At 49.4% G+C, this 24,211-nt stretch overlaps 1 protein-coding gene across 1 annotated transcript in view; it reads right to left on the bottom strand.

Annotated features, from left to right (window-relative positions):
- Window positions 1-24,211, bottom strand: part of B4GALNT3 (beta-1,4-N-acetyl-galactosaminyltransferase 3) — a 63,755-nt gene that overhangs the window by 7,219 nt on the left and 32,325 nt on the right. Inside the window, exons 2-14 of the mRNA XM_068191735.1 lie at window positions 17,539-17,642; window positions 16,785-16,862; window positions 8,972-9,067; window positions 8,331-8,421; window positions 7,371-7,471; window positions 6,931-6,998; window positions 6,341-6,419; window positions 5,891-5,957; window positions 4,064-4,207; window positions 3,558-3,667; window positions 2,983-3,083; window positions 2,271-2,347; window positions 663-1,662 (exon numbers count right to left, since the gene is read on the bottom strand). Coding sequence (XP_068047836.1) covers window positions 663-1,662; window positions 2,271-2,347; window positions 2,983-3,083; window positions 3,558-3,667; window positions 4,064-4,207; window positions 5,891-5,957; window positions 6,341-6,419; window positions 6,931-6,998; window positions 7,371-7,471; window positions 8,331-8,421; window positions 8,972-9,067; window positions 16,785-16,862; window positions 17,539-17,642 — 2,116 coding nt within the window. The remainder of the gene's footprint in view (window positions 1-662; window positions 1,663-2,270; window positions 2,348-2,982; window positions 3,084-3,557; window positions 3,668-4,063; window positions 4,208-5,890; window positions 5,958-6,340; window positions 6,420-6,930; window positions 6,999-7,370; window positions 7,472-8,330; window positions 8,422-8,971; window positions 9,068-16,784; window positions 16,863-17,538; window positions 17,643-24,211) is intronic.

The raw sequence follows: 24,211 nt of genomic DNA, 5'->3' as shown, positions 1-24,211 counted from the left end.
GATGAAATGCCAGGTCAGTCATGACCTTTCAGATCATAACAAGAGTTTCTGCTATAAATAGATGCTTGTGAGTTAAAAATCCTGAGAAAATCTTGTGTGTACTGGTCAGTTACACCTAGCTGTGACTAACTGACTGATGTGACCCTGAAAAAGCAAATGTGATCTCAATATGTAGCATTAGGCCTACTTCCAGCAGGGATTAGAAGCTAATAACACATATTCCATAAAACATTCAGGATTATTTGTCACTTATGTACAGGAAGATAAACACCAATTGAAACCAGAAAAGACTGGTAAAAAATGATAATTTTTTTTAATAACACTTATAAAAATTAAGGCTAGCCCAACAGCAGGGTCAGGAGTTAGATTGTTTAGCGTATGGAGTGTCTGTTTGCCAGAAGGGATGGTAAGTCTTGAGAAGAAAAAGAACTATACCAAGACCATGTAACAAAAGGGTACCAGCAAAAGCTGGTACCATTTCTCAGGCAAAAGAAGTGTGCCTAAAGTCCAGTGTTTTACACAGATTCCTTGGCTGAAATGTTATTTACCACATCTCGCTCATCCTCGGATTCTCACCAGTTACTCACATAACAGGTATCCCCCATACAGCATGGTTAACCAGTTCTGGGACAGTGCCCCTTGGTTTTCTCACTGCGCCTTACCCTTTACTCCTCTGGTTGAGCTTCCTCAGGAAGACACGTGTAACTTCCAGGGCCTCCCTTTCTCTTAGCAGCAAATTTCCCGAGGTGTTGCACTTCAGGTCAATCCAGTCTGTGCGCAGCATATGGAAGTCCAGGTTGCTCATGCTGAAGGTCTGCTCCCAGTTGACTGCCTGGTCAAACACTGGTACATAATCAAAATCTTCCTCATCTTCCTCCTCTGGCTCCGCATCCACCTCTTCCTCCTCTGCTGCTCCTCCAGACTTGCCCTTCAAAGGAGATGCCACTTGCACCTCTCCTTCATCCACATCCCCATTGTTGGCCGCCTTCTGCTCAGCAATGTAGGATTGCACCTGGCTCAGCCACTGTGGCAGCCCGGGCTGCTGGCTGGGGCTGGCAGCACTCACTGCATGTCTCCCGGCTTTGCCAGAGACTGGGCCTCCTTTCCCAGCTGGCACAGTGCCTGCTGGCTGCAGCCTGTCCTTTGTGGTGCTGAGGTCTCCTCGAGGTCCTACCCTGTTGGGAATTGTGACCTCTGAGTCCCTGGGGCGGCCAAGAGACTGCTGCCTTTGAGACACAGTCCTAGAAGAAGGGATTGTCCTTCTGACAGGCACTCTCCCCTGGATGGCCCTGGCATGCTGTGGAGGGCTCCTGGAATTGTCTTTGACGCCAGCTTTTAAATGGGGTCTCTTCGTTACTGGGTTTCCCTCTAGGCCGGTCAGGCTGAGGCTTTGGTTGGTAGAGGCCAGCATGGCCGATTTGATACCAGACCTTCTTGTCCTCCTCCTCCGCATCTCCTCTCCTGCATCGTCACCCATCACCGAGAGGAGCCGACGGCGCTCCCGGAGGGAATAGTCATCATGAATATTGTCACTGCCCAACACGTTGCTGGGAGCCTTGCCTGCTGGCCCTGCCCTCCCTGTGCCAGTGCGCTCGGGGGCACCGGTGCTCTCCATGTCCTGCTCCTCATACTGCAGGTCATCCTGGATCCCCTCCTGGGAGCCTGCAGGATGAATCAAAGTTACACCTCTGGCATCCTCCCACTGCCTTCCCTGCCCTGCCCAGGCACCCACCAGGCAGGGGGGCAGCTACTTCTCGCCTCCTCTCAGTGCTGTCTCCACTGCTCAGAGGGACAGGGGTGATCTCCCACGTAGGAGCCACGTAGGTGGCTCTTGCTGCCACCAGCCTCCTCGGCACGCATCACTCACCCCTGCCAAAGGCTGTGGAGCTGTCTGGCTTTGCCTTTAGCTGTGGGTCTGGCCACAGCTCTGCAGGACAGGTGTGACCATAGGCTGCCACACCGCACACCTCTGGCTGTGTTACTCCTGCCCATGTTTTCGCTAGAGTCGCACCTCAGCTGAGCTGTGGGCCTGAGAGATGTCATGTTGTCTACTGCAGCCCACTGTTTGGTGAGCTCCCAACCTGTCCTTAAGGGAAGTAAAAGTAGCAGCAAAAGTCTCCTCCCAGACACAGCAATCTGGCAGGGAAAGGCTGAGACTTCCTTGGTATGGAAAGTCAACTTCCTACAGCTTCCTTCAGCTGGTGCTGCAAGACCACACACAAAAGCGACAGATAAAAGGATCCTCTGGGTTCTGACATTAGGGCCCCTACCTGGTTGCTCTGTCTTTTCTCCAGAGTCCAGGCTCTTCTCTGGCCGATCCATTTTCATGTACTTGTAGAATCCAAATCTGCAGAGAAGAGCAAAACACAAGTTTGTTGAATGTTACTTTGCCCTTTCCTGGAAGAAGGAAGAAGATCCTGAGCACAGGGAGGCCATAATCAGCTTTTTTACTGGGAAAGTGACCATCTTTATCCCGCAAAAAAGTCCTCTTGAATGGCTGGGATTCCTTGCACAAGGTGTCTGATTGTTGCAGTAGGGAGCATGCAAGTAGCAGCTCCCTTGTGGGGCCACTACTGGGATCTGGGCACCAGTGAAGATGACTGACATGCATTTCTTCCCCCAGAGAGAGGCCTGGTGGTGAGCATAGTTTGGCTTTCACAGTGACAGCTATCAGGAGGCTTCAGCGACTTGTAGGCCAAGCTTGCTGGCAATACACTCCCTGATGTAAGAGAACAAATATTTTCTGACTCAGCTACTGGGTTAACAGCGCAAGAAAAGCGCTAGTAGTTTCCCCTTGAGACCTAAACATATTTTAATTTAAGCTATCAAAAGAAGCTATAAATGTTTTAATGTTTTGCAAGGCTTAAGGGATCTTTAAGAATTAAGAAAAGTCCTACAGAAGTGAGCATGAAATTCCACACCAATTCCAGCCTTCAAGCTTCTCGCCACCCTGCTAGTAAACCCAAATTTACAGCATGCTACCTTTCCAAATAATAAGGGTTTTCCTGGTAGAAGCATTTGTTGTCTTTCTCCATGTGGCTCAGGCGGCTGTAATCATTTGGGTAAACAAAGGATAAATGAACCTGTGAAGAAGAGAGAAAGACAAAGTGAAACCCTCATAAATGCCAGACATCAGTCACAAGGTGACCCAGACATAACTGCAGGATAGCCAGCACTTTTTAGAGGGAGCAGGAGTTGCTCTTTCCCTCTCCAGCAGCAGGCTGTGAGCATGGAAGACAGAAGGAAGCATGCTAGGATACATGTATGTATGCATGTACCTTTTACCCTCTCCCTCAGCATCTGTCCACCTCTCTAACTGTGAGCTTAAGTCCTACAACAGAGTGAGGACTAACTGGGAGAGAGGTGGCCAAGTCCTCCTGAAGAGATGTCTGTGGCTTTAGTAATCCACACAAACTACAGTCCCCCCCATGGAGAATGAAATCCCCAGTCACTGTGAGACTCCCAGCAAAGGTAAGTTCGGGCCCCATGGCTAAAGGGATCTCTTCTTCCTCCTTGTGTATCCCTGGGCAAGCACCAGGTTAAGCAATCCAACTTACGAACTGGAGCCCCTGGTAGCGCTGCAGAGGAAATCCATTTACCAGGTAGCTGGGCTTGTAAGGGCAGTCCGGCAGGGCCCGGTGCACACGAGCCTTGCTGAGCAGAGGCACTGCGGAGAAGGAACACACAGGCAAAGGCTGCAGGAGGAGCCTTGCTGCAAGCTTGCACCAGCTTAGCTACTTCTCTCCCTGGGTTCCATTTATCCATGCGAAAGATTAAGAAATAGATTAAACAAACCTTCTTGCACAGCTCAGCTCTTTACATTCCTTTAAGATGCTCACACAAAAATATGCCTGGGGATGTTGTTTGAGCTGGATACCGAGAAAGAGGAGCTGGCTTTAGCTGTGCTTTGTCTTCTACAGTGACTGATACTGTAGCTGCCCTTCTCTTTTGCACCAGGAATAAAAAAAGCATGGCCTGGTAACTGCACTGTAGGAGGACAATCTTCCCAATTGTGCTCCTGCACAGGCTGCAGTTACTTCCTCAGCTGCTTTCCAAGTCTTACCTTCATAAAGAGTGTCCCGGGGGTCAGGCTTCAACATGTCAGCTGGGTGTACCCTGCTGCCAGCGCTGTCAGCATCCCAGCTCCTGCGAGTGGCCAGCGTCTGCGGGATGTGCCCAACCTCATCCATCTTCAAAAGCGTCTCATCTAGAGACCAGAGAGAGAACACAAGGGGGAGACAGGGGCTAACTTGCTCCTTGACCTCTCGCCAGTGTCAGCCCTTTCCAAATGGCATTGCATCCGTGGCACTAATGCTGTTTCTGGCACGGGCCGAGGAAAGGCTCTGACCCAGAAAGCTGGAGATATAGAAGCTGTAGGGTGGGAACACGGCTGTCACTGAAAGCAAACACACACAGCGACGAGGAGTGGATGAAAATTACCTCCTGCCTTGGATACACCAGCACTGCTGTGCTGAACAGGCTCCATACTGGCAGAAACTATTGGACACCTCTGTATTATTAGTATTAAGTTTCTTTTCAAAGGAGATGAAGAGAGATGATTGGAAGGAGAAACCTGAGGAACAAAGGAAGGACCTTCAGTGGCTGAGGAGGATGTTACTCCAGAAAGGAAATGAAGCCCCACAGTAAGCCAAGAACAACGGGAAGCTCAAAATCAAGACTGGGTATTGGTTACATTTTTCCTTGGGTGCTGCTGTCACAGGACTTCATGCCTCCGTGAATCTTATTCTAAAATGAGGGGAATTGAATAAATATCTATGAAGAAAAAGCAATATCCTGCCAACGGCCCTGGTGTGCAGCTTTGGGGTACTGAACTACATGGGACCCCAGAAAGAATGGGATGTCATGTAATACAGCCAAAGGCTAATATGAACAAGGGAAAAAACAAGGGCAGAAGGCAACAGATAAAAATGAGACTGCAGCACTGCACCTAATCGTGAAGGATTTTTCTGGAATGTCAGTCTTCTATTCTACAGGTAATTAGTAAGAAGAAAAAAGCAGACGGAAGAAGGATGAAGATGGAAGACTAAATGGAAAGCCTAGTCCTAGCCACATGGGAGGTTTCAGAAAATACAGCAGGAGGTTGTGGTCCAAGACACAGCAAACAGATGCCTTGATTACATCAGGGAGTTTCCATGCACAAAAGGGCTGGTATGAAAAAAAGCCCAGAAATGTTGGAAGGCAACAGCAGTAGATATGGAAAGGGGGAATGCTGGCAGAGGAAAGTGATGCTGCCAAAGCTGGGTAAGGGTAAACAGGACTAAGGAGCTTCTTAACTGTTAACACCATCACTTCATGTGCTAAGAAGGGTTTACAAAACAGGAGGGACTGGACTGACGTGTTTGCAGCAATCCAGCACCAACTCAAAGAGACTTGAGGCTGGGACAGAAGAAAGCAGCATCCCCCATCATCACCAGTGTATCCTGCTGTGTTCAGGACCCAGAGTGAAATGCCCTGAAGTGCTAGAGCAGCCCTTTCTCCCTGGTTGTGTCCAGCTGGCAGCACACCCCCACAGCTCCCATGTTTTGGGACTCATGTTTCCCCAGGCTCTCAGCAAGCAATCTCCATCCTGTGTTACTCTCAGTCTACAACACTTCTCACCTTTGCAGACTCTCCTCTCTGCCCTTCCTCACTACCTCTAGACTTCCCTGAAATAATGTTCCAATCTTACTTCTGATTCTCCTACATTTAACAATGAGTCACACTCTGGTCCAGAATTCTTTCTCCTGAACTGTCTCCACCTTTCTCTCCCAATGATATGTATGCCTGGTATTTGCCTGGCTAGACAATGATTCATGGTGAAACACTGGATGCTGATACATTTAGGAAGAATGGGGAGGTGCTTGGGAAAACTTGTGATGAAGATACTTACTAGCAAAAAGGGAGAGAGAATGGGAGTCAATGACTTGGAACTTCGCTTCTGGATCATTCAGTCTCCACTGGAACAGAGAAACACATTGAAACCTATGGAGTTAACCAAGCCTGAACAAAAGGAACACACTACCCCTACTAGGACTGAATTTAGCCAGCAGCAAAAGACTGGGAATGAGCAGAGATCCCCCAGGACACATCCAAGCCAGAAAAGGCCAAAAAGCTGCAACAGACCCCAGAGAAGGCAGATCTGTCCCAGGTAAGCAGAGGAAGGGGTCCTGACACACGGCCAGGACTATCCCACACAGAAGTAGGCAAGGGCTCTGGAAGGGATTAGCTGCATCTCATGCACTGAGGAGCTGAGGCCAGGGAAAGGAGGGAAATGGTTACAAACATCATTCCTGAGCTCTGTGGGGACACATATACGGGACCACCATTTCCGCAGACTCACTGCTACTTCCACATGGTCTGTTCCTCTGTCATCCTGCTTGTGCAGCACCTCAAAGTAGTACCTGCCCTCCGCTGACAACCTGTGAAGAACAAGGTGTCTGTCACCAGAAGCATTAAGGAACATTTCTTAGCTTGTCAGCAGACAATGAGTGGAGAGCAACCACACCCCTGAAACAACCTAATTCTCAGGATAGGTGGGGTTAGTGCTGCCAAGAAAATCCAGATCCTGACAGTGAGATAGGTAGCTTCACTTATGCACCTGGAGCACTCCAGACCCTTCTCAGTTAATTCTGAATAACTCCCTGCTGGGTTTTGACCTCTAGGAAACCTGGCCAGTTCCAAGGCAGGAAACTTGGGATATAGTTCATATAGGGGAGCCTGGATATGCTGGTGGTTGATTGCTCCAGGGAAAAAAAAAAATCAGTGTTGCATTCCTGCAGTAAATCAGCGAAGCTTTGGCAATACCCCAGAGTAATCCCTTTCTCTGTATTGCGAAACTCTTCAGGGCAAGCATGAGTGCTTTTCCCTTATCCTTGTGATTTCCTGGTCATGTGCAGAGGTGGCTGGGTCTGAGGGACTTTGCTCACTCACCTCACCATGTCTGACTTCTGGCTGTGAAATTTCCCAAACTCTCCTGGTGCGGTCCACTCCTTTCCCGTCTGTGAAGAGACAGAAGATGGCTCTAGTTAAGATGAGCTTCTTCCCTTGTTACTGCACTGACAATGATAAAAAAGGAAAATTTAATTCCCTCTTCCCTCCAATTCCTCCTGGTAAATCGTTTGTGAAATCCATCACCTGTGGACAGATTTAAGTCCCTTAATTGTGAACAAGGGACTCCTAATAGCACTACCAAGAGGTAAGTGGCTTAAGGTATCACATGTCATACCCCATCTGGCACCCGTGCTGATGTTGTCTGTAATTGGGCAGGGAAAGAAACCTGGGTAGTCCAAGGAAGCAGTAAGTCAGAAGGTCTCTGTTCCCACAGAAACATTAAAGCCTTGATGGGAGAAGCCATGCAGCATGCACTGTACCTTGCCTACGCTGGCCAGCAGCTGGAGACCTGAGGGCTTTTCATCTGGACTCAGCCAGAACTCAGCATTGTCATCCGCAGCAATGGCAAACTGAAACTCCCCTGTCAAGAGATGGAGGGAGTAAGTAGGGCTGTGGGGTAAGGGCTTGGGCACAGAACAGATCCTACTCCTCTAAAATGCTGTCTTTACCCTTTCTCCTGGTGAGACCATCTTTTGATATTAGCACCTTCCTGCCTTTTAACTTCTCTGCTATCTTCTGTGACTGAAAACAAACTTTGCAGATGTCACTAGTTCAGTGTCCCTCCTGCACTGGCTTCACCTGACATCTAACCTGGAAAGCTAAGAAGTCTATGCAAAGCCTCCCCTGACATCCCTTTTGCTTCCAGAGCAAAATTTTGTGTGAGATGCAGTGTTTGGATGGAGGAATGCGCATGTGGAGCCACAGAAGGAGACAGAGGTGCTTGAGGTTCACCCTTTGTCCGGGGTCACGGGGATGGCAGCTGCAGGCCAGGGCCCGTGACAGAGGGTGAGTGCCAGCAGGCTGCTCGGGGCAGAGGCATGCAGCTGGGGGACACAGATGTCAGCTGCTGTCAGATGGCATTCATGCACCCGGGGAGCAGAAAGGACATCACTGATGTCATGGACAGTCCTGGCCATGCCAGGGAGGGAGGCAAAGCTCAGGGATTGTTCGTGGCCACATACACACCATGGGGCTGTGCATTCATAACAGCATTGTTATTTATCTAGCACTTCCCATCTGCTTTCTCCTGTGCTTTCCCTCACCAGGGAGGAGGCAGATGTGTTTCCAGCTATGCCAAGGCCATGGCCAGTCATGCACACCACCCACGTGAGAGACCCGGTGTTGGGCTTGCCAGGGTAAGGGCACCAGTGGTTCAGCATCAGCAGGGGAGGGAGGGGAAGGTGACAAGAGACGTGAGTGAAGGCACTCAGAACCCTCACCATCAGTGAAAGGATGCAGGTAACCAAATATCCGGAGACCATAGTTGGTCCATTTTGGGGACACAGCCAACTTCTTCAGCATAGTTCTTGTCTGAAATGGAAGAAGACAAAACTAATAAAAATAATTTTAGATGTGACAGGAGCAAGGGAAGAATTAAAAACCCTGGGACAGGAAGGCAGAGGGTTTTCTCTGAGAGGAGGATGGGGTATGGGATGCGATGGAGGCAGAGTGAAAGAGCCAACCAAGTAAGAAATGAGATGGAGCAGGTGCTGCTGAGAAGGGAAAAGCTGCATGGTGGATGCATTGAGATGGTGGGGACAGGACATAGCATTCCCTAGCCACTTGGAAGGAGAGCACCAAATACAGGGCTCCTTCAGCCTGTGTCTGAGCCCTGGTAGGCCAGCATGTGTGAAATGACCCTTCCATGTGCAGCAGAAGAGCTTTTACCCTTGAATCCTTCTGAAAGCTTCCTGCTCCCTCAGCAGGAGGACAGAGGAGGTGGTCGAGAGGGAGGTGGTGGATTTTAACAAAAAGCAGGACAGAGAGGGAGGTAGGGGCAGGACGTGAAGGGGACAATGGTTATCCACCTGGGAAGCTGAGCTGGGAAGTTCAGGACAGTGGATGTCATGGTCTTACTCACGTGAGGGAAGAGAGGGAAGTGGAGGTTTCTCCTGAGCTGCTCGATGGAGCTGCCACACCAGTCCTCAAACACGTGCAGGTTGGCCTGGCCCTGGAACTAGAAGGCAGAAGCGGAGCACCATGAACGGCTGCATCCAATCCCTGTGTCCCTCCTCTGCTCTGACAGCCTGGGCCACGGCCCCGGGACTGGAGCGCTTGGGAGAGTGAAGGAAGATTCCTTTGCTGTGATGGACTGGTCTGCAGAATACATGGGTCCAGAGCAATGCTGCTCATCTGCTGAACGTGTGGGGTTGGCACACACACCTGAATGGCACCAGGGAACTGTGCTAATGCTTGGGACATCTCAGTTCCATGGCTGGGGTTTGCTCCATCAAGGAGGTGTTTCACCAGAGGGCTATGCTCTGAAGCCATGGTGTGGAACACACTGCATGGTGGCAACAGCTTCCCATGATGTAACGTCTTATGTTCTGCAAGAAAGTGTTTTGGACTCCCTCACCATATCAGCACCTGACCTGAGGAAGAAGGGACACCCTAGGGAGGGGAGATGGCAGATCACCTTCTCAAAGCATGTCCTAGAGGTAAAGCTGAAGGAAGATGGTGGGGACAGGGAGATGGAGGCCTGGCAGAGCTGGGAGCAGCAGCTCAGGCAGCAAAGCCTCCGTGTGTCTGCAGAGACACAGAAACACTGAGGGAAGTGGGGGTTCCAGCCTGGACAGCACAGGAGGGTGTGCAGTGTGAGTACAGGTCCCCGCTACACAGCCAGCCCCATCAGGAGAGGCTTCCACTGTCCATCTGAGACCTGGGGCACAGCTGGACTGGAGGAAGCTTGCTCCAGTGGGACTTCAGCAACATACTCCTCAAAGGACAGACTTTATTTCTGTCAGAGCCATTCAGAAGGGAATTGCTGTCTGCTCCCCAGCAAAGTCCAAGCTTTCTGCCTGCAACCAGTGGAGTTGGATACTGAAACCCTCCTCGCAAGACTGGCATCCAACAGTGAAGAATAAATAAGCTGGAGACGGTACAAGCTACCTTAGATGGCAAAACGCTGAAGAAAGGAATAGGTTGCCTTGGGACTGGGGAGGTTTTGCTGTGGCTGTCTTGCCTATATAAGGGCTGTGGGAGCAGGGCTGAGGAAACAGCCTGAACAGCACCCAAATGTCTACAGATGGCAGCAAATTCTTAGTTTTTGCTGGGGAAACTCTAGCAGACCTGAAGCAGCACAGTGCAGGAGGGTCCAACCTCTCTGTGTACTTCTGCCCGAGAAACTTTTTCATGGAGTTATTTTTCCCAGGATGGTGGGTTGGGGGTGTGCTTTGAAATAAACTGTGGCTTGAAGGAAGGCTGTGAAGCAGATTTGGCTCCACACCAGTAATGCTCCTTGTGAGCTGTGGACTTTAATCATGCACATGAAAACCATTTCTGTGTGCCAGGCAAAGCACATTCACAACCACTGCTTTTTGGAGTGGTCTCTTGTCAGCCCTCTCTCACTGGTGTCCCCACTGCCCCATGGATGTCTGCAAGCCCATGATGCCCCCCACTAGCATCTCCTCCTCTTCCCTCCTCTGCTGACATCCATCAGCCTGGATTCTGCCCACCAGACAAGAGGAAAAGCAGTGAGACAAAGTGGATGGAATCCCTCAGAGCAATGCACAGAATCAGAGTGGAGACAGATAGAGGGCTCGGGATGATGGATGCAGCCAAAAGAAACCTGGGACTCTGCAGGAACTTGCGATACAAATAAATCACTGCAAGCGTGACAAACACTGAATTGGAATTTAATTGCTGTGCAGTCCTGTGCCCCTCGGCCAAATCCAGGTTCACACCCAAGGGTCTTACACTGCCTTTCTCAGCCAAATCAAATAATGACAACTGCTGTTTCTTGTGGAACACGAAGTGAGAGGAACAGGCTGGGCTCCCACAGAGAATCACTGCCAGAAGCTGAGTCCTATGGAAGTCTGCTGCTACCCAAAAATGATGCTGGTTTTTTTTTTTTGTTGGTTTTTTTTTTTTTTTTTTTTTTGAGAATTGCTTGCACAGGGCAGACAGCAGGCTCAGAGCTCTATGAAATGAAGCACAACACTCCCACACAGTGGACAGGCCGGCACTGCAGTTCACTCCTGCCAAAGACAGACCCCGGGGATGATCTCAAAGCTCAGGACTGCAATGAAGCTGGGCTGACTTTGACATGGGGTGGCCCAAATGCAAAATAAGATATTTATGAGGCAAATTCCAAAAGACTGGCTATACTTGCTCAAATGTTTGCAGAGTAAAACTTGGACCAGTCCCATTGCAATACAAAACTTCACTGCAGTTTGACAGTATTAGGGAGAGGGCAGCCTAATAAAAAATAAGGCAGACACCACTGTACTAGGTACACCAGCAATACTTATAGAGATAATTCCTGGTATTTCTAGCCCAACACTCCTACCTCCAAAGTCTTTACAAAGCCTCCAGAAGGAGATTCCGGCAGGAGTTAATGAGATCGCCTTGCTTTCCTGCACTCACAGCTACTAGAAATAATTAACTGGTAAATAATAAGTATTTCTTGCATGCGATTTTAAAATCTTTTCTAAATCAATAAATTTTCTCCTGAGTTACAGCAGTTTAATCTAGTTTCTGTTTCCTCTTAAAGGGGAAAAAAAGAACATTATTGACAGATAAGTGCTGGCTGCGCAAAGTGCTGCTTTGGGACTGAAAACTGAGCTAGGCTTTAATTTTAGGCCCCCACAAGTCATCAGTGTAGCAGCTGTTTTGAAACTTTATCACCTCTGTCTCTCCGACTCAATTCACAGCTGCCCATTACAGGCAGCAGAAAAATTCTTGTTTGCTATATCCTCTCATGCAACATGCTGTAAAAACCTCCTGCTTGGGGCTTTTGCAGATTGCAGTAATAGAGCAACATCACCACCATTCCCAATTCATCTGCACAGAAATGTCAATAGATTTTCTAAAATATGGTTTTTAGAACATCATTCTAAACATGGTTACTGCATTTGACTTCCCAGCTTGGCCTACGTTTGACTTCCTACCTGGCCCTGTTTTGCAAAGGGCTGGAAATTTAGGACCTAGCAAGCAACAAGTTCCCCTTCTCCCCTTAAAAACATCTGCTTTGAAAATTCTGGATAGACTGATTTGGCCAGAACCAGGAATAGAAGCCATGAGTCTGAGTATTCAAAGGAGCTGGTTTTATGTGACCTTCCCATTTAGAGGCTTTCTCCTGCCCTTGAGGTTTATCCCTGTCCCAACACCCTTCCCCAGCTGCTTATCACCCTGCTGAAATAGCAGCAGTGCATGATCCCAGATCAGGCCCAGAACAGGCACAGGTCACACACCAAGGGCACCACTGGCACAGTGTGAGTGTGCCCTGGAGCACAGCAGAGTGTGAGAGCACAGCTCACTGTGAGTGTGCCCTGGAGCACTGCACAGTGTGAGTGTGCCCTGGAGCACAGCACAGTGTGAGAGCACAGCTCACTGTGAGTGTGCCCTGGAGCACAGCACAGTGTGAGAGCACGGCTCAGTGTGAGTGTGCCCTGGAGCACAGCACAGTGTGAGTGTGCCCTGGAGCACAGCACAGTGTGAGAGCACAGCTCACTGTGAGTGTGCCCTGGAGCACAGCACAGTGTGAGTGTGCCCTGCAGCACAGCAGACTGTGAGAGCACAGCTCACTGTGAGTGTGCCCTGGAGCACTGCACAGTGTGAGTGTGCCCTGGAGCACAGCAGAGTGTGAGCACACAGCTCAGTGTGAGTGTGCCCTGGAGCACAGCTCAGTGTGAGTGTGCCCTGGAGCACAGCATATTGAGTGTGCGCCCTGGAGCACAGCACAGTGTGAGTGTGCCCTGGAGCACAGCACAGTGTGAGTGTGCCCTGGAGCACAGCACAGTGTGACAGCACAGCTCAGTGAGTGTGCCCTGGAGCACAGCAGATTCTGAGTGTGCCCTGGAGCACAGCACAGTGTGAGTGTGCCCTGGAGCACAGCTCAGTGTGAGAGCACAGCACAGTGTGAGTGTGCCCTGGAGCACAGCACAGTGTGAGTGTGCCCTGGAGCACAGCACAGTGTGAGTGTGCCCTGGAGCACAGCTCACTGTGTGAGAGCACAGCTCACTGTGAGTGTGCCCTGGAGCACAGCACAGTGTGAGTGTGCCCTGGAGCACAGCTCAGTGTGAGTGTGCCCTGGAGCACAGCTCACTGTGAGTGTGCCCTGGAGCACAGCAGAGTGTGAGAGCACAGCACAGTGTGAGTGTGCCCTGGAGCACTGCACAGTGTGTGAGAGCACAGCTCACTGTGAGTTTGCCCTGGAGCACAGCTCAGTGTGAGTGTGCCCTGGAGCACAGCACATTGAGTGTGCGCCCTGGAGCACAGCAGAGTGTGAGAGCACAGCACAGTGTGAGTGTGCCCTGGAGCACAGCACATTGAGTGTGTGCCCTGGAGCACAGCACAGTGTGAGTGTGCCCTGGAGCACAGCACATTGAGTGTGCGCCCTGGAGCACAGCCCCTGAGCTCTTCTCCCCAGGGAGGCCGGCCAGGCTGACACCCTCTGAGGACAGCACCAGGGCACTGCTGTCCCAGCAAGGGAGAGCTGCACCCTTACCAGGGCAGGGGGGACAGCAGGGCTAGGCCCTTGCTTGGCACTGATGCAGCCGTGCCCCTTCAGGGCTGTGCGAGCGTGGCTGGCCTGAGCCCCAGCCCGACTCTCCCTGCTGAGCATGCTGGAAAAATGCCTGTCTGCAGCCCTAGCGTTGCAGAAAAAGACTTTGGTATTTCTGCTTCCTTCTAGTGAGAAATGTTAGATTATCAGCCCCTGCTACAAGAACTGACCATAAAGGAGCATCAGGAACACAGACAACCCAGACCTCTTCCTAGCCCAAACCCTATCATGTCAAAACTATCTGGAGGGTGGCACCACACACCCAGGGGCTCCTGCTGAGCAAGGAGACCAGGGAAGAAAGATCTGGGCAAGCAGCAAAGCTGACAGAATTGCAGCAGCAGAGACATGACCTCCTTGCCCTGTAACTGGAGCAGGATGGAGAAGAGAAGCTTTCCTAATTTAATCCTGGGCAGCTTTGGCATCACAGAGGCAAATCAGCTGCATAGCTGCACGCAGCCCAGGGAATGATAAACAGGGCACAGAGAGGGCCTGAGCCACAGAAGAAAGGCAACATTGTGCTGCCAACTAGAAACTCCTGAGTCTGTAAGACTCTTCTGTCTCCTCCGAGTGGCTGCAGCCCCTCCTCCTGCCTGGCCCAGCTCCCCTGACTGGGTGACATTCAGCAGCCAGCAGCTGGGCTTGGCGGCACGGCTCTGCTGTGCTGGGCACTTGTGGGAATCCATCAAGACAAGTTAGCAAGACAGCCCCCTGTCTGGATGGGCACGAGTAGACAAGGAAGGGACATCAGCAGAGACAGAGTGAGCAGCAATAGCTTTTGTCTTTCAGTCCACTCAGGAAAAGATGCTTCCTCTTGGACAGGTTTGGTATCAGGACAACACTCCAGCACAGTCCTTTGGTTTTGTGCAGCACCTGTGCAACTCTACAGGTGCTGCCTGCAAGGGGCTGTGCTCCTGGACATCCCTTACACCTCCCTGCAGAGAGAAGGAAGTGCTGAGGCTGTGCAGGCATGGAGGAAAGGATGTTTTAAATGCACCCCAGCACTGCCCAGACCTTTCTCCTCTCAGAGCTGCACAGCTGCTTTTGCAGAGGTAAATGAGAACAGCCTGGCTAACCAGTCACTTTTCTGAAAGTCCTCCCCACACCTACAGCAGCGTCAAATGGTGACACTCATATCCCGCAGCACAGCTTTGCCCTGACGACAGCCAGGCACGTTTCTGAATCAATGAAATGAAACACCCCACATCTCTCCAGCCTGAGCAGGCAGTGCGTGATGCTGGGAGCTGGAAGACTTTGCTCTGGTGCCTGGAAGTGACAGTAAGGACAGTGACCATCATGTGCACAGCATCTTGATAAACCAGGAGCAAGGATGAACCCTCCTTTCCCCCAGATACCAGAGCAAAACTTCAATTTGGGATTTCCAATGAGCACACTTTCCTACCACATTATCCAAGGCTGAAGACTTAAGCTGCCTATATCATATCCTGAAACTGAGAGAGGAAAATTGAGACCTGTCCTTTTTTGGCAATGCTGGCTGCCAGCTCACTCTGCAACACTGTTAATTATTTATGTTTTTCAGGAATATGCCTCTCTATTCAAACAAAGCCCAGCTCCCTGACCTGTGGGAGGCAACCTGGTGTCCCTCGCCCCAGGAATCAGGCTGCAATTAAGTTATTAGAGATTCTGTGGGAAGGGCACAATGGGATTATAGACCCAGGGTAATTAATTTGGGCAGAGCCACAGAAAAACTTAATCCCCAGGCTGGGAGAAATTTCAGCTGGTGGTCAGGAGGACAGCAAGCAGCTCTGTACAGAGCTGTGTCCATGGATCCCTCTCCACCTCCTGCAGCTGGTACTGGTGAACCACTGGCCTCTGTTTGCAGTCAGGGGGACTCTGCTGACCCTCTAGGTACACACAGTGCTGCAGCAAGGGCAGGACATTTTGCCTTATACAGCCAAAGAGAAAAGTGTCCAGGCCACAGCGTGCACCTCGCCAGCTGCACCTCTAACCTGGTAAAGGCTCACTGCACACCACAGCTGGCCACTCTCCAGATTTATGTGCTTTGGGAAGTCTCTAGGGAGGGGATCAGAGACACGGGGCGAAGCTTCAGGGAAGCTGGGAGATGCCACACAGAGCCTGTATTGCCCATTGCTGCGGGAGAGGGGAGCAGCAAATGCTCAGTGTCATCCCTGGGCACAGCAGCAGCCCTGTCCCTGACATCCTGCTGGCTCCTGGCCAGCAGCTGCTCATCTGGGAGGCAGCCCTGCCTGCAAAGCCCTGCAGCTGGAGAAGACCCCAGACTCCAGCTGGGACCAGCACTCTAGAACCCACGCTGTGACGCAGAACAGATCAATGGCCTGATTTGGTTCTGGGCACTGGAAGGTGGCTGATGCCGGCTGCTGCCAGGAAAGCCGAGGCTCAGGCTGCAGGGACCTGAACTGCTCCTTGCTGTGGCTGGGTGGATACGCTCTCCCTCCATTACCAGTGAGATCTGGAGACCTTCGTGCAGGGCCAGCAGCCTGCTCCCTCCCCTGGGGAGTCACAGAGGCTCCTTAATTTGTGCAGGTCTCTAATCCTGAGGAATTTAGTGAGCTGGCTCCATTAACTAAATGCCCCCTGGCTGGTGTCCCTCTCATTAGAAGCAGGCTGCATTGCTCCCTTATCTGAAGAGGAATAATGAGATAAGGGAACGGGGGAGGAAAGAATAATTGAGGCATGAAGGAAACAAAGGGAGTGTTTACCCCAGCCTGCAAGGGTCTCTGGAGAGGGTCTCTGTTCATGGAAGTGCCACTGAAGTGGAGAAATCACCTATGACACGCAGGAGTTGGATGGCAAAAGCCAGAGCAAGAGCAGCGTGACACTTCTGTGTGCCACAGTCATGTATTTGCTTGTTGAATGACTGGCCCTACACAGCCCAGCCCTGAATAAACTTCACTTTTCAGGAAGGTAGTGGGCTGCCTGGAATTGTGGGTGGGTGCTCAGAGCCTTGAGGAGTTGTGGAGACACCAAATTATCTGGAATCTGGACACTCCAGTCTTTCCAGATGATTACTCAGGTCTGTAAGTGTCATTAAGCAGGGACAAGGTGATAGGGAGCGAACTTCTAGTAAAGAAAAATTAATTTCCAGGCATACATCCCTGCCTTTCTTTTTTGCTGTACAGGTTTCTAGCCATAACCCCCCTCATGCAAAATGATGGAGAAAGGCACCGACCTCTGGCATCCATGGGACAGGGTTGTCAACAGCTGCATAATTTGATTTATTCCTCCCACTTATCTGCAGCTCTTGGATCTGAAATACAAGTAAAGTCAAAAAAACCCGATAAATGGCATGGCACTGACATGTACAAGGTGGTTCTATACCAGCTCTACAAGAGGCTTCAAACCTCATCACAAGAAGATATGAGAAAATAAAACAAGTTTTCAAAGGACAGGCCAGACAACATGGATGTAACAGGGTGAAAATGCTCCCTGGCTTTTTTGACAACACATTTGCATGGTGAGCTGCTGAGGGAAAAGGATACCAGTATTTTATAACTGCTTGCTAGAGTTAACTTTAGCAGAGAGTTAAAACTTAGGTCATTCTCTGGTTTTTTTTTTCCCATCTATGTTTCAAAAATGTCCAAGCAATAGCTCTTCCAGCAGTGCCTTCAGCCAACAGTACTGAGATGTTCTTCACTGCAGAGCAATAAACTCTCTCCTGACCTTTCACTTCTGTGTCTATCTTGCCTTCCTGTGCCACAAGCCCAGCCAGCAGCTTCGTCCCACCGCCGTGGCTTGGTACATCTAAAATAACTTAACTGACTACAGTGGAGCCATTGTAGGTTCACGTTGCTGTTAGTCAGCTCAGGTTTTGCCCTGTGGCAAGCTCTCTCTCCTGTGTGAAAAGAGAGCTGTCTCTTGGGGCCAGCATCAGAAAGGAAGGGCTGCCCTTCTGCATGTTCAGAAGGCAGCCCAAGCATACTCACCTGGTGTCCCAGCTTCTGTGGATAGTCCAGCTGAAGGCTTGTGTCCCCACCTGGGACATTGGTGTCTGACAGAACCTTAGCAAGCTCCCTCCAGCTTTCATATCCTGTACAGAGGAAACAGAAAGGTGTCAGGGAACAGGGTTAAAAAAGGAAAGTGTAGCAGCCACCAGTATGAACTGGTCTTACAAGGCTGAAAGACCTTTAACAGTCTGGAATGGTCCAGCAGAGACGTGGAGTTGTTTTATGTTGCTTGGAGTTGGCAGACTGGTGTAGAGATAAAAACTGCCTGTATCTTCCTTAAAAGCTCTTCCCTCCTTCTTATTAATTTAATACTTAAATTAAAGATTCATCATAGTTCTAAAATAGATATTGGAGATTTCATTAATCACCACAGGACTAAGAACATTTTTTAGATGACTCAGATAACCCCAAGAGTCAAACTAAAAAGTATCAATTTTTATCAATTAGCACTGCCAAAGAAAAGACAATAACTAGATTACTAATTAGCTTAACCATCAAAAGAATATTATTCTTATATGCACCAATTTTCAAAAGAAAAGCTTCAGTTTTCTTTTCTTGAAGGAAATTATGGATACTCATCCGCCATGCCTAAAATATTGGCAGTGATGCAGTCAAAGACACTGCTATTCAAGTGAAGTCACCTTCCAGGTTCAAAGCAATTTCATTTGCAACTCCCTTCCCTTCTCATTCTGCTCAATCCAAAAGTTAGCATCAATTCTGATTTCCTTCCAAAACTTCAGTGCCCTCCTGGGTTTAGGAGGAACAAAGACAAGCAGATGCAGCACAACCTTGTAGCTCTCCCCATGCCTGCTGCCCCTATCACTAATGAGACAGTGCTGGTGAGCAGAGCTCAGACCTCCCAGCAGTGCTACAGCGCCTCACACTACGTGGTTCTCAGACCTGAGAAACATTCTGGCTCTTAGCCAGTGAGGGACCAACCTGCCAGCAGCTCAGTGCTGTGCCCACGCCGCACGGCAGCTCCGGCCTCAGTGGCAAGTTCCAAAACCTCCATCAGCCCTGCTTCTCTCAGGCTGGTGGCAAACCAGCTCATTACCCACACGCCAGGGAGAGCAGCCAGGCTCTCTCCCCATTTTCTTTACAACTGGAAATCATCCCCAAAGCTCTAGGAAGCCCAAAGAAGTTGGTTGCCTTGGTTTATACAGGGAACCATCCCAACAGCCTCAAGTCTGAGTGTTTTTATGAATGGTCTGAGCCTTCTACACTATTCCTACAGCCAGAAGTGGCAGGAACAAGCCCTGAGGGAGGAAGAACTGCTGGGGAAACACCTGCTGTTCCATAGGCAGCACACTGATCTTTGCCAAATCCACCTACCTACACCTTGCCCACCCAATCGGCAGCACCGGAGACTCGCTGTGCCTTAGGCAGGAGCGTGTTCCATCTGCTTGCTTTGGAGGGGGCTTTTACAAGCCACACGGCTTAGATCATCCCCCAAATTCTCTGGGCTACACAGAGGCCAAGGCAAACCCCAAACCATCCCAAAACTAAAATTCACAAAGAATTCACAGCCCTTTGCCAGATCCCCGTCCCTGGCTGCGCTAAGTTCTTGGCCAGTTATTGTAACTACAAATAGGCTTGAAAAACTCTGTCTCTACTTGCTCCTGAACCTGGGTCTCACAGGGTCTGGCAGAGGTGAGCAGAAAGCTGCCTCCTGTGGTGTGCTGATCAAAGGGGGGCAATTAACAAAAAGAAAGTGCAAAAAAAATGTGAAAAACATGAAAGTAGTCAGAGATTCAAGTGAGAGACAAGGCTAAGAGCCAACTAGGGTGTCCTCCTTTCCTGATGTGGGTGCTGGTTTGGATGTGTGCGTTTCATTCAGGCCTGTTAGATGCTGAATAATCACAAATTTCTGATCAAGAACTTCTCACCCTCAGAGTCTTATTTGAAGCTATGCATTTAAATTTATGACTAAAAATACCAGTATTTATCAGGTCAGTATTTATCTTTTGCAAAAGATTTTGCAGTTACTCAGTGAGTAACCTATTGAAAAATGCAGCTAAGCACAACTTGTGCTTCATGGACTGACTGTCATGGGAAAAAAAAGGAGAAATTCCTTTGTCTTTATATAATTTTATGTGAAACTTAGTGAGTTTCCCCCTTGTTCAGAGCAATATGGCAGAAACTATTGTTTGTGAGTGTCCTGCAACTGGACACACTGCCCCACTCAGAATGGGGCTGAAACAGATTTTGTAGTTCATGTGAAATTCAGCACTTGCTCCTTTGAGGGCTCCTTATAATAGTGGGAGAGAACAGCAGGCTTTTTTTCAGAGAATAGACCCACAGAAGTGTAGAATATCCTGAGTTGCAAAGGAGCCACAAGGATCACTGAAGCCCAGCTGGCTAGAGAGGAATCAAGTAAATCAGGAAACAAAAAAAAAAGAATTAGGCAACAGAAGTCAATTCACCCCTAGAAATTCACAGAGGGAAGACACCAAGAGCAGCAGGTTTTTTTCTCGTGTGCAGAAGGGAGAGGTTATTTGGTTTCATTGTTCAACTCAGCACTTCACTGCCCTGTGGAATAAGCTCAGGACAAAGCATCAGTAACCTGCCTCTTCTGGGAAGGGCTGCTGGCCAGCACAGCCAGCCACTCTGGCTGTTCCATGGCTGGCATGGAGCCTGCCTCCCAGCAAACACAGAAGCCTGGCTGCACAGACGTGCCAATGGCTGACATTTCTTTGACCCTTGGAAAAGAGAAGAAAGGGAGGCAATTCTCTGTGTTGTACAAATATTTACCTAACACATCAGCCAAGCACAGAACAGACAAAGGAGCTACGAATTAATCTGGAGGCAGTGATTTCCTTGCTGGGTAATTTGTGCTTTGACAAGCCAATTCTCCAGCATGGTAGGAAATGATTTTTAGAATATAATAGGATCAACACTCCCCTTAGGGAAATTTCTTGGCGCTCTAGTTCTTTCTGAAAGATTGGATTTTCCCTGGAGGTCTCCACGGGACACCCTTGAAGAAGGACCTGGTTTTGCCCATGCTTTCCTCACTAAAGGGAGGAAACCACAGAAAATTCAGATCTCCTGCAGCTTCCTGCAGTCAGAACACCTCCCGAGGCCAACTGCTCACCACAGTTTTCTCCACAGCATGTCACAGGATTCAAGACATGGCCTCGCAGGTCCCCACTGCTGTGTGACAGCTGGAGAGGGGAGCCCTGAGGCCGCGTCCACTGCCCTGTCCCAGGAGCACCTGGGCAAGGTGATCTACCACAGGTTCAGCCTGTCCTCAAGCTCTCCCCATGCACTGCCCACTAGCTCAAGCACTCTCCTGATGGCTATTTAAAGTCAACAAGCCTACGCCTGGAAAAAAGCAGGAGTCAAGAAATAAAATACCTCAGCAACACTTCAGTGTTGCTAAGAAGGAAGGCCAGAACTATTAGGTTTGATGGTTTTGCTCCAGTCCCTCTACAAAACCAGTTCTGGCTACGACATGAAGGCAGAAATGAAAGGCTTGGGAAGAGCCTGCCTCAAAGTCAGGGGAAGATGCTGGGCCAGGCATTGCTGCCATCAGCCTGTCAGACAGATGCATGAGACAGCTTGCCTTTCTCTCTTCTGGGCTTCACTTCCCAAAGCATTTCCCATCACTTTCCGAAGCACACCAGTTGTTTTCCAAAGCTATTTCTTCACCTCAAACACCTCAAAGGAAGGCAGCACTGATGCAGGCACAGCTTGCCAGAAGTAGCAGCCAGACTTACTGCCACATACTTCCCCCTCCTTGGCATCAGTCCGGTCTCCTCTCTACAAGCAGAGGTCCATTTTTCTTTCTACTTTTGTACCCCAATGGTCCCTCACAGGGATCAACCAAAGCCATGAAGGTGGTTCTTCTTCAGAGAAAAGTGGTCCTTTTTGTCGCTGTTCCCATCAGGCTGGCTGGCAGATGCCTGCTGAGGATCCAAATGTCCAGCAGGATTCACAATGGGAAGCCCTCAGGACCTGAGCTTCCTACTGGAAATAGGAGGCAGGTGAATACAACGAAAGGGCAAAGAAGCTGAAGAGGAGGCTGAAACAGATGCTGCATCCTACAGCAGAGCCCCTGCAAGAGGCAGCCAGTCTGGAGCCAGTTGCCCACAGATCCAGTGAGTCAATCATTAAGAGACAGGAAAGCTGTACCAAGAGAAAATAAGATGGAGATGGTTCTTGCCTAGGGTCTGGTCAGGCACGAGCACCATGTCTGCCTCTTCTCAGCCATGCTTTTTACTGCTCTTGGGTTAAAAGTCAGTGAAGGAAGCTGCAAGTGGAGATGAAGAAATCTCACCCAACAGTTATGACTCTGCCAGAACAATGCACTTGAAGCCCAGTTCAAGAGGAAAAAAAAATTTGAAAAAAAAGCAGAAAGCCACAGCCAGAGATAAGAGCCAGCAGTACCCAGGGAGCTATCAGGCCTTGGGGCAGGAGTGTGACCAGAGCTGCTCTGTGTGTTCAGAGATTAGATCCATCCAGCCACTGCCATGCCCTCAGCCCCAGATAGCACTCGACATTTCACTTAGCCTGTGAAGATACCTGGCAATGGTGCAAGAGGAAATCCCAGACCCACTCAGGTGATCAACTTCCCCTCTGAAAGATGAGATTGGATTATTCTGCTGTTGTTACTGCTGCTTACATAGCTGCAAATGCTATTAACACCCACATTCTAGCCAGCCCTTTTATAACCCTCCTAAATGATTTCACTCAGCAGCCTCAGGAAAGAGCAGGTCTACAGGCTGTTTTGCACAAAAGCATTTTCCTTCTTATGAGACCCTTCTCCTCTTCTTTTTGTTGAAAGGATAGGGCAAGAAAGAAACTGGCAGGAATGAAGCAGGGCATTGTTCTTCATTACCCCCAGCATCCACAGACCCCTCACCGTGGCTTGATGTTTTAACCTCCCTTGGATGGTCTTATTTCTCCTCTTATCCTACTTGAATATTTTCAACTTACTGATATTCCATGGGACTTCAGCATCATTTAAGGTCTTTCCCAGTGTTCCTCCTGGCTGAACAGGTATGCAGGTGCAATACCCAATACCCCCAGACATTGCCACTAGGTGCCTTGCAAACATACTAGTCCAAAAGATGCTGGAGAAGGTTGCTTGAAACTGAACATAAGATGGAGTTTAGAAAGTTTGACATGCATTTCACACACCAGAGCAAACCCTACAGCTGGTGCCACTCTGCAGAGGAAGCAACGCCCATCTCCTGGCCTACCACACACAACAACACAGCCCCACAACACCAAGTGCAAAAATCATGAAGATGAGGTGTAATTTGACCTTCTACAAACAGAGATGTGGGTGAAGGATACAGTGAAGAGAGACAGCCAACGGTTTCTGGACACACAGGTGAATTAGGTCATCACAGAGAGGGTCAGAGAAACTAACAAAAAACCCCAATTCAAGAGTAGGGCCAGGGCAAGGGAGTCTCTGGATACTTATTTAGGTCAATTAAAAGGAAAGACAGAAAAGACTGAACTTCTTGTCCTCAGGTCAGGATTGGAACACCACTCCTGCAGTTAAAAGGATTCAAGGAGCATGAAACCCAGATGTTACAGAGGGGGTAACCGTTCCATTTCTGGTTAGAGCAGAACCTGCAAATAAGATTGCTGACCAACTCCAGGGACAAAGCTCAAGTTAGGAACCTTGTGTGCAGAAATAAATTACTCCATTCTTCCTCCAGGTGCAACTCTGATTCACTGCTATGTGAATGGCTTTGCAAACTGACAATAAGCTGCAGAACATTAAAGGTACTTGAAGTATGATGGAGGAAAAGGCAGAGTCTGCTGATTTTCAGCAGACATTAACTACCTAATGCAGTCTCACTGCCAGACTCACCCACAAATAATACCTTGCTGCTGTTCCCCTCTAGGTATAGGAAATGTATTTTATGCAGCAAGTGAGGAACTGATAAACAATGGCTGGGGCACTAACTGGTTTCACAGAAAATATAATTAAAATCTTGCTTCTGTCATTAAAATTTTCCACTGCCCTAGTTAAATCATTAAAACCTCCCATGCCACACAATTACCTAGCAAATATTGCCTGCTGTCTGAAAGCTCAGTGAGAATATGCTATATGGAGATGCAGTACTGGATTTGAGTGAGAAGGACCATCATGTAGCTGCACTATCCTGCAAACTTACAGGGCTGAGCTCCTATGTCAGCTCCAGAAATGCTTCTGTTTCAACCTAGAATGCTCTAGAGCAAAACTACTGTAAACTCTTGCTTGTCTGCACTTTCCATGCTGAAGGCACAGGAGGTTCAGGAGTCCATGCAAGCATGGAAGGGTGAGCATGCAGCCAGATGAGGTGCGCAGCCACAGCTTTGGCTGTGCAGTCACAACCCCCTGCCCGAGGTGACTTCTGCTCACAAGAGCCCTGTGTCTTCTCCTGCCCGTCCTCATCTCTTTAAACACGCAACTTAATCTCTCCTCTCCCTCTCCTCCACTGAGGAGTCCTGAAGGATTAGACTGGGGAAGGGGGAAGAGCAGAGCACTCTGTTTTTCAGAGGAAGGAGAAAACATTGGCTCAAATGAAGACTGAGCAGAAGAACACCTAGTGCTGCATTCAGCAGCATAAGATAAAAGCTCATGATTTTGGCACTGCTAAGTTCTGCAGCAAAGCAGGGAGAAACGCTGGCTACTCTGTTACCCTCTTGCGGTATT

Source organism: Anomalospiza imberbis, chromosome 5 (assembly GCF_031753505.1).
Source record: "Anomalospiza imberbis isolate Cuckoo-Finch-1a 21T00152 chromosome 5, ASM3175350v1, whole genome shotgun sequence".
Classification (NCBI taxonomy): domain Eukaryota; kingdom Metazoa; phylum Chordata; class Aves; order Passeriformes; family Viduidae; genus Anomalospiza; species Anomalospiza imberbis.
The sequence above is the reverse complement of the archived record's forward strand: the minus strand, read 5'-3'. Positions and strand labels throughout refer to the sequence as shown.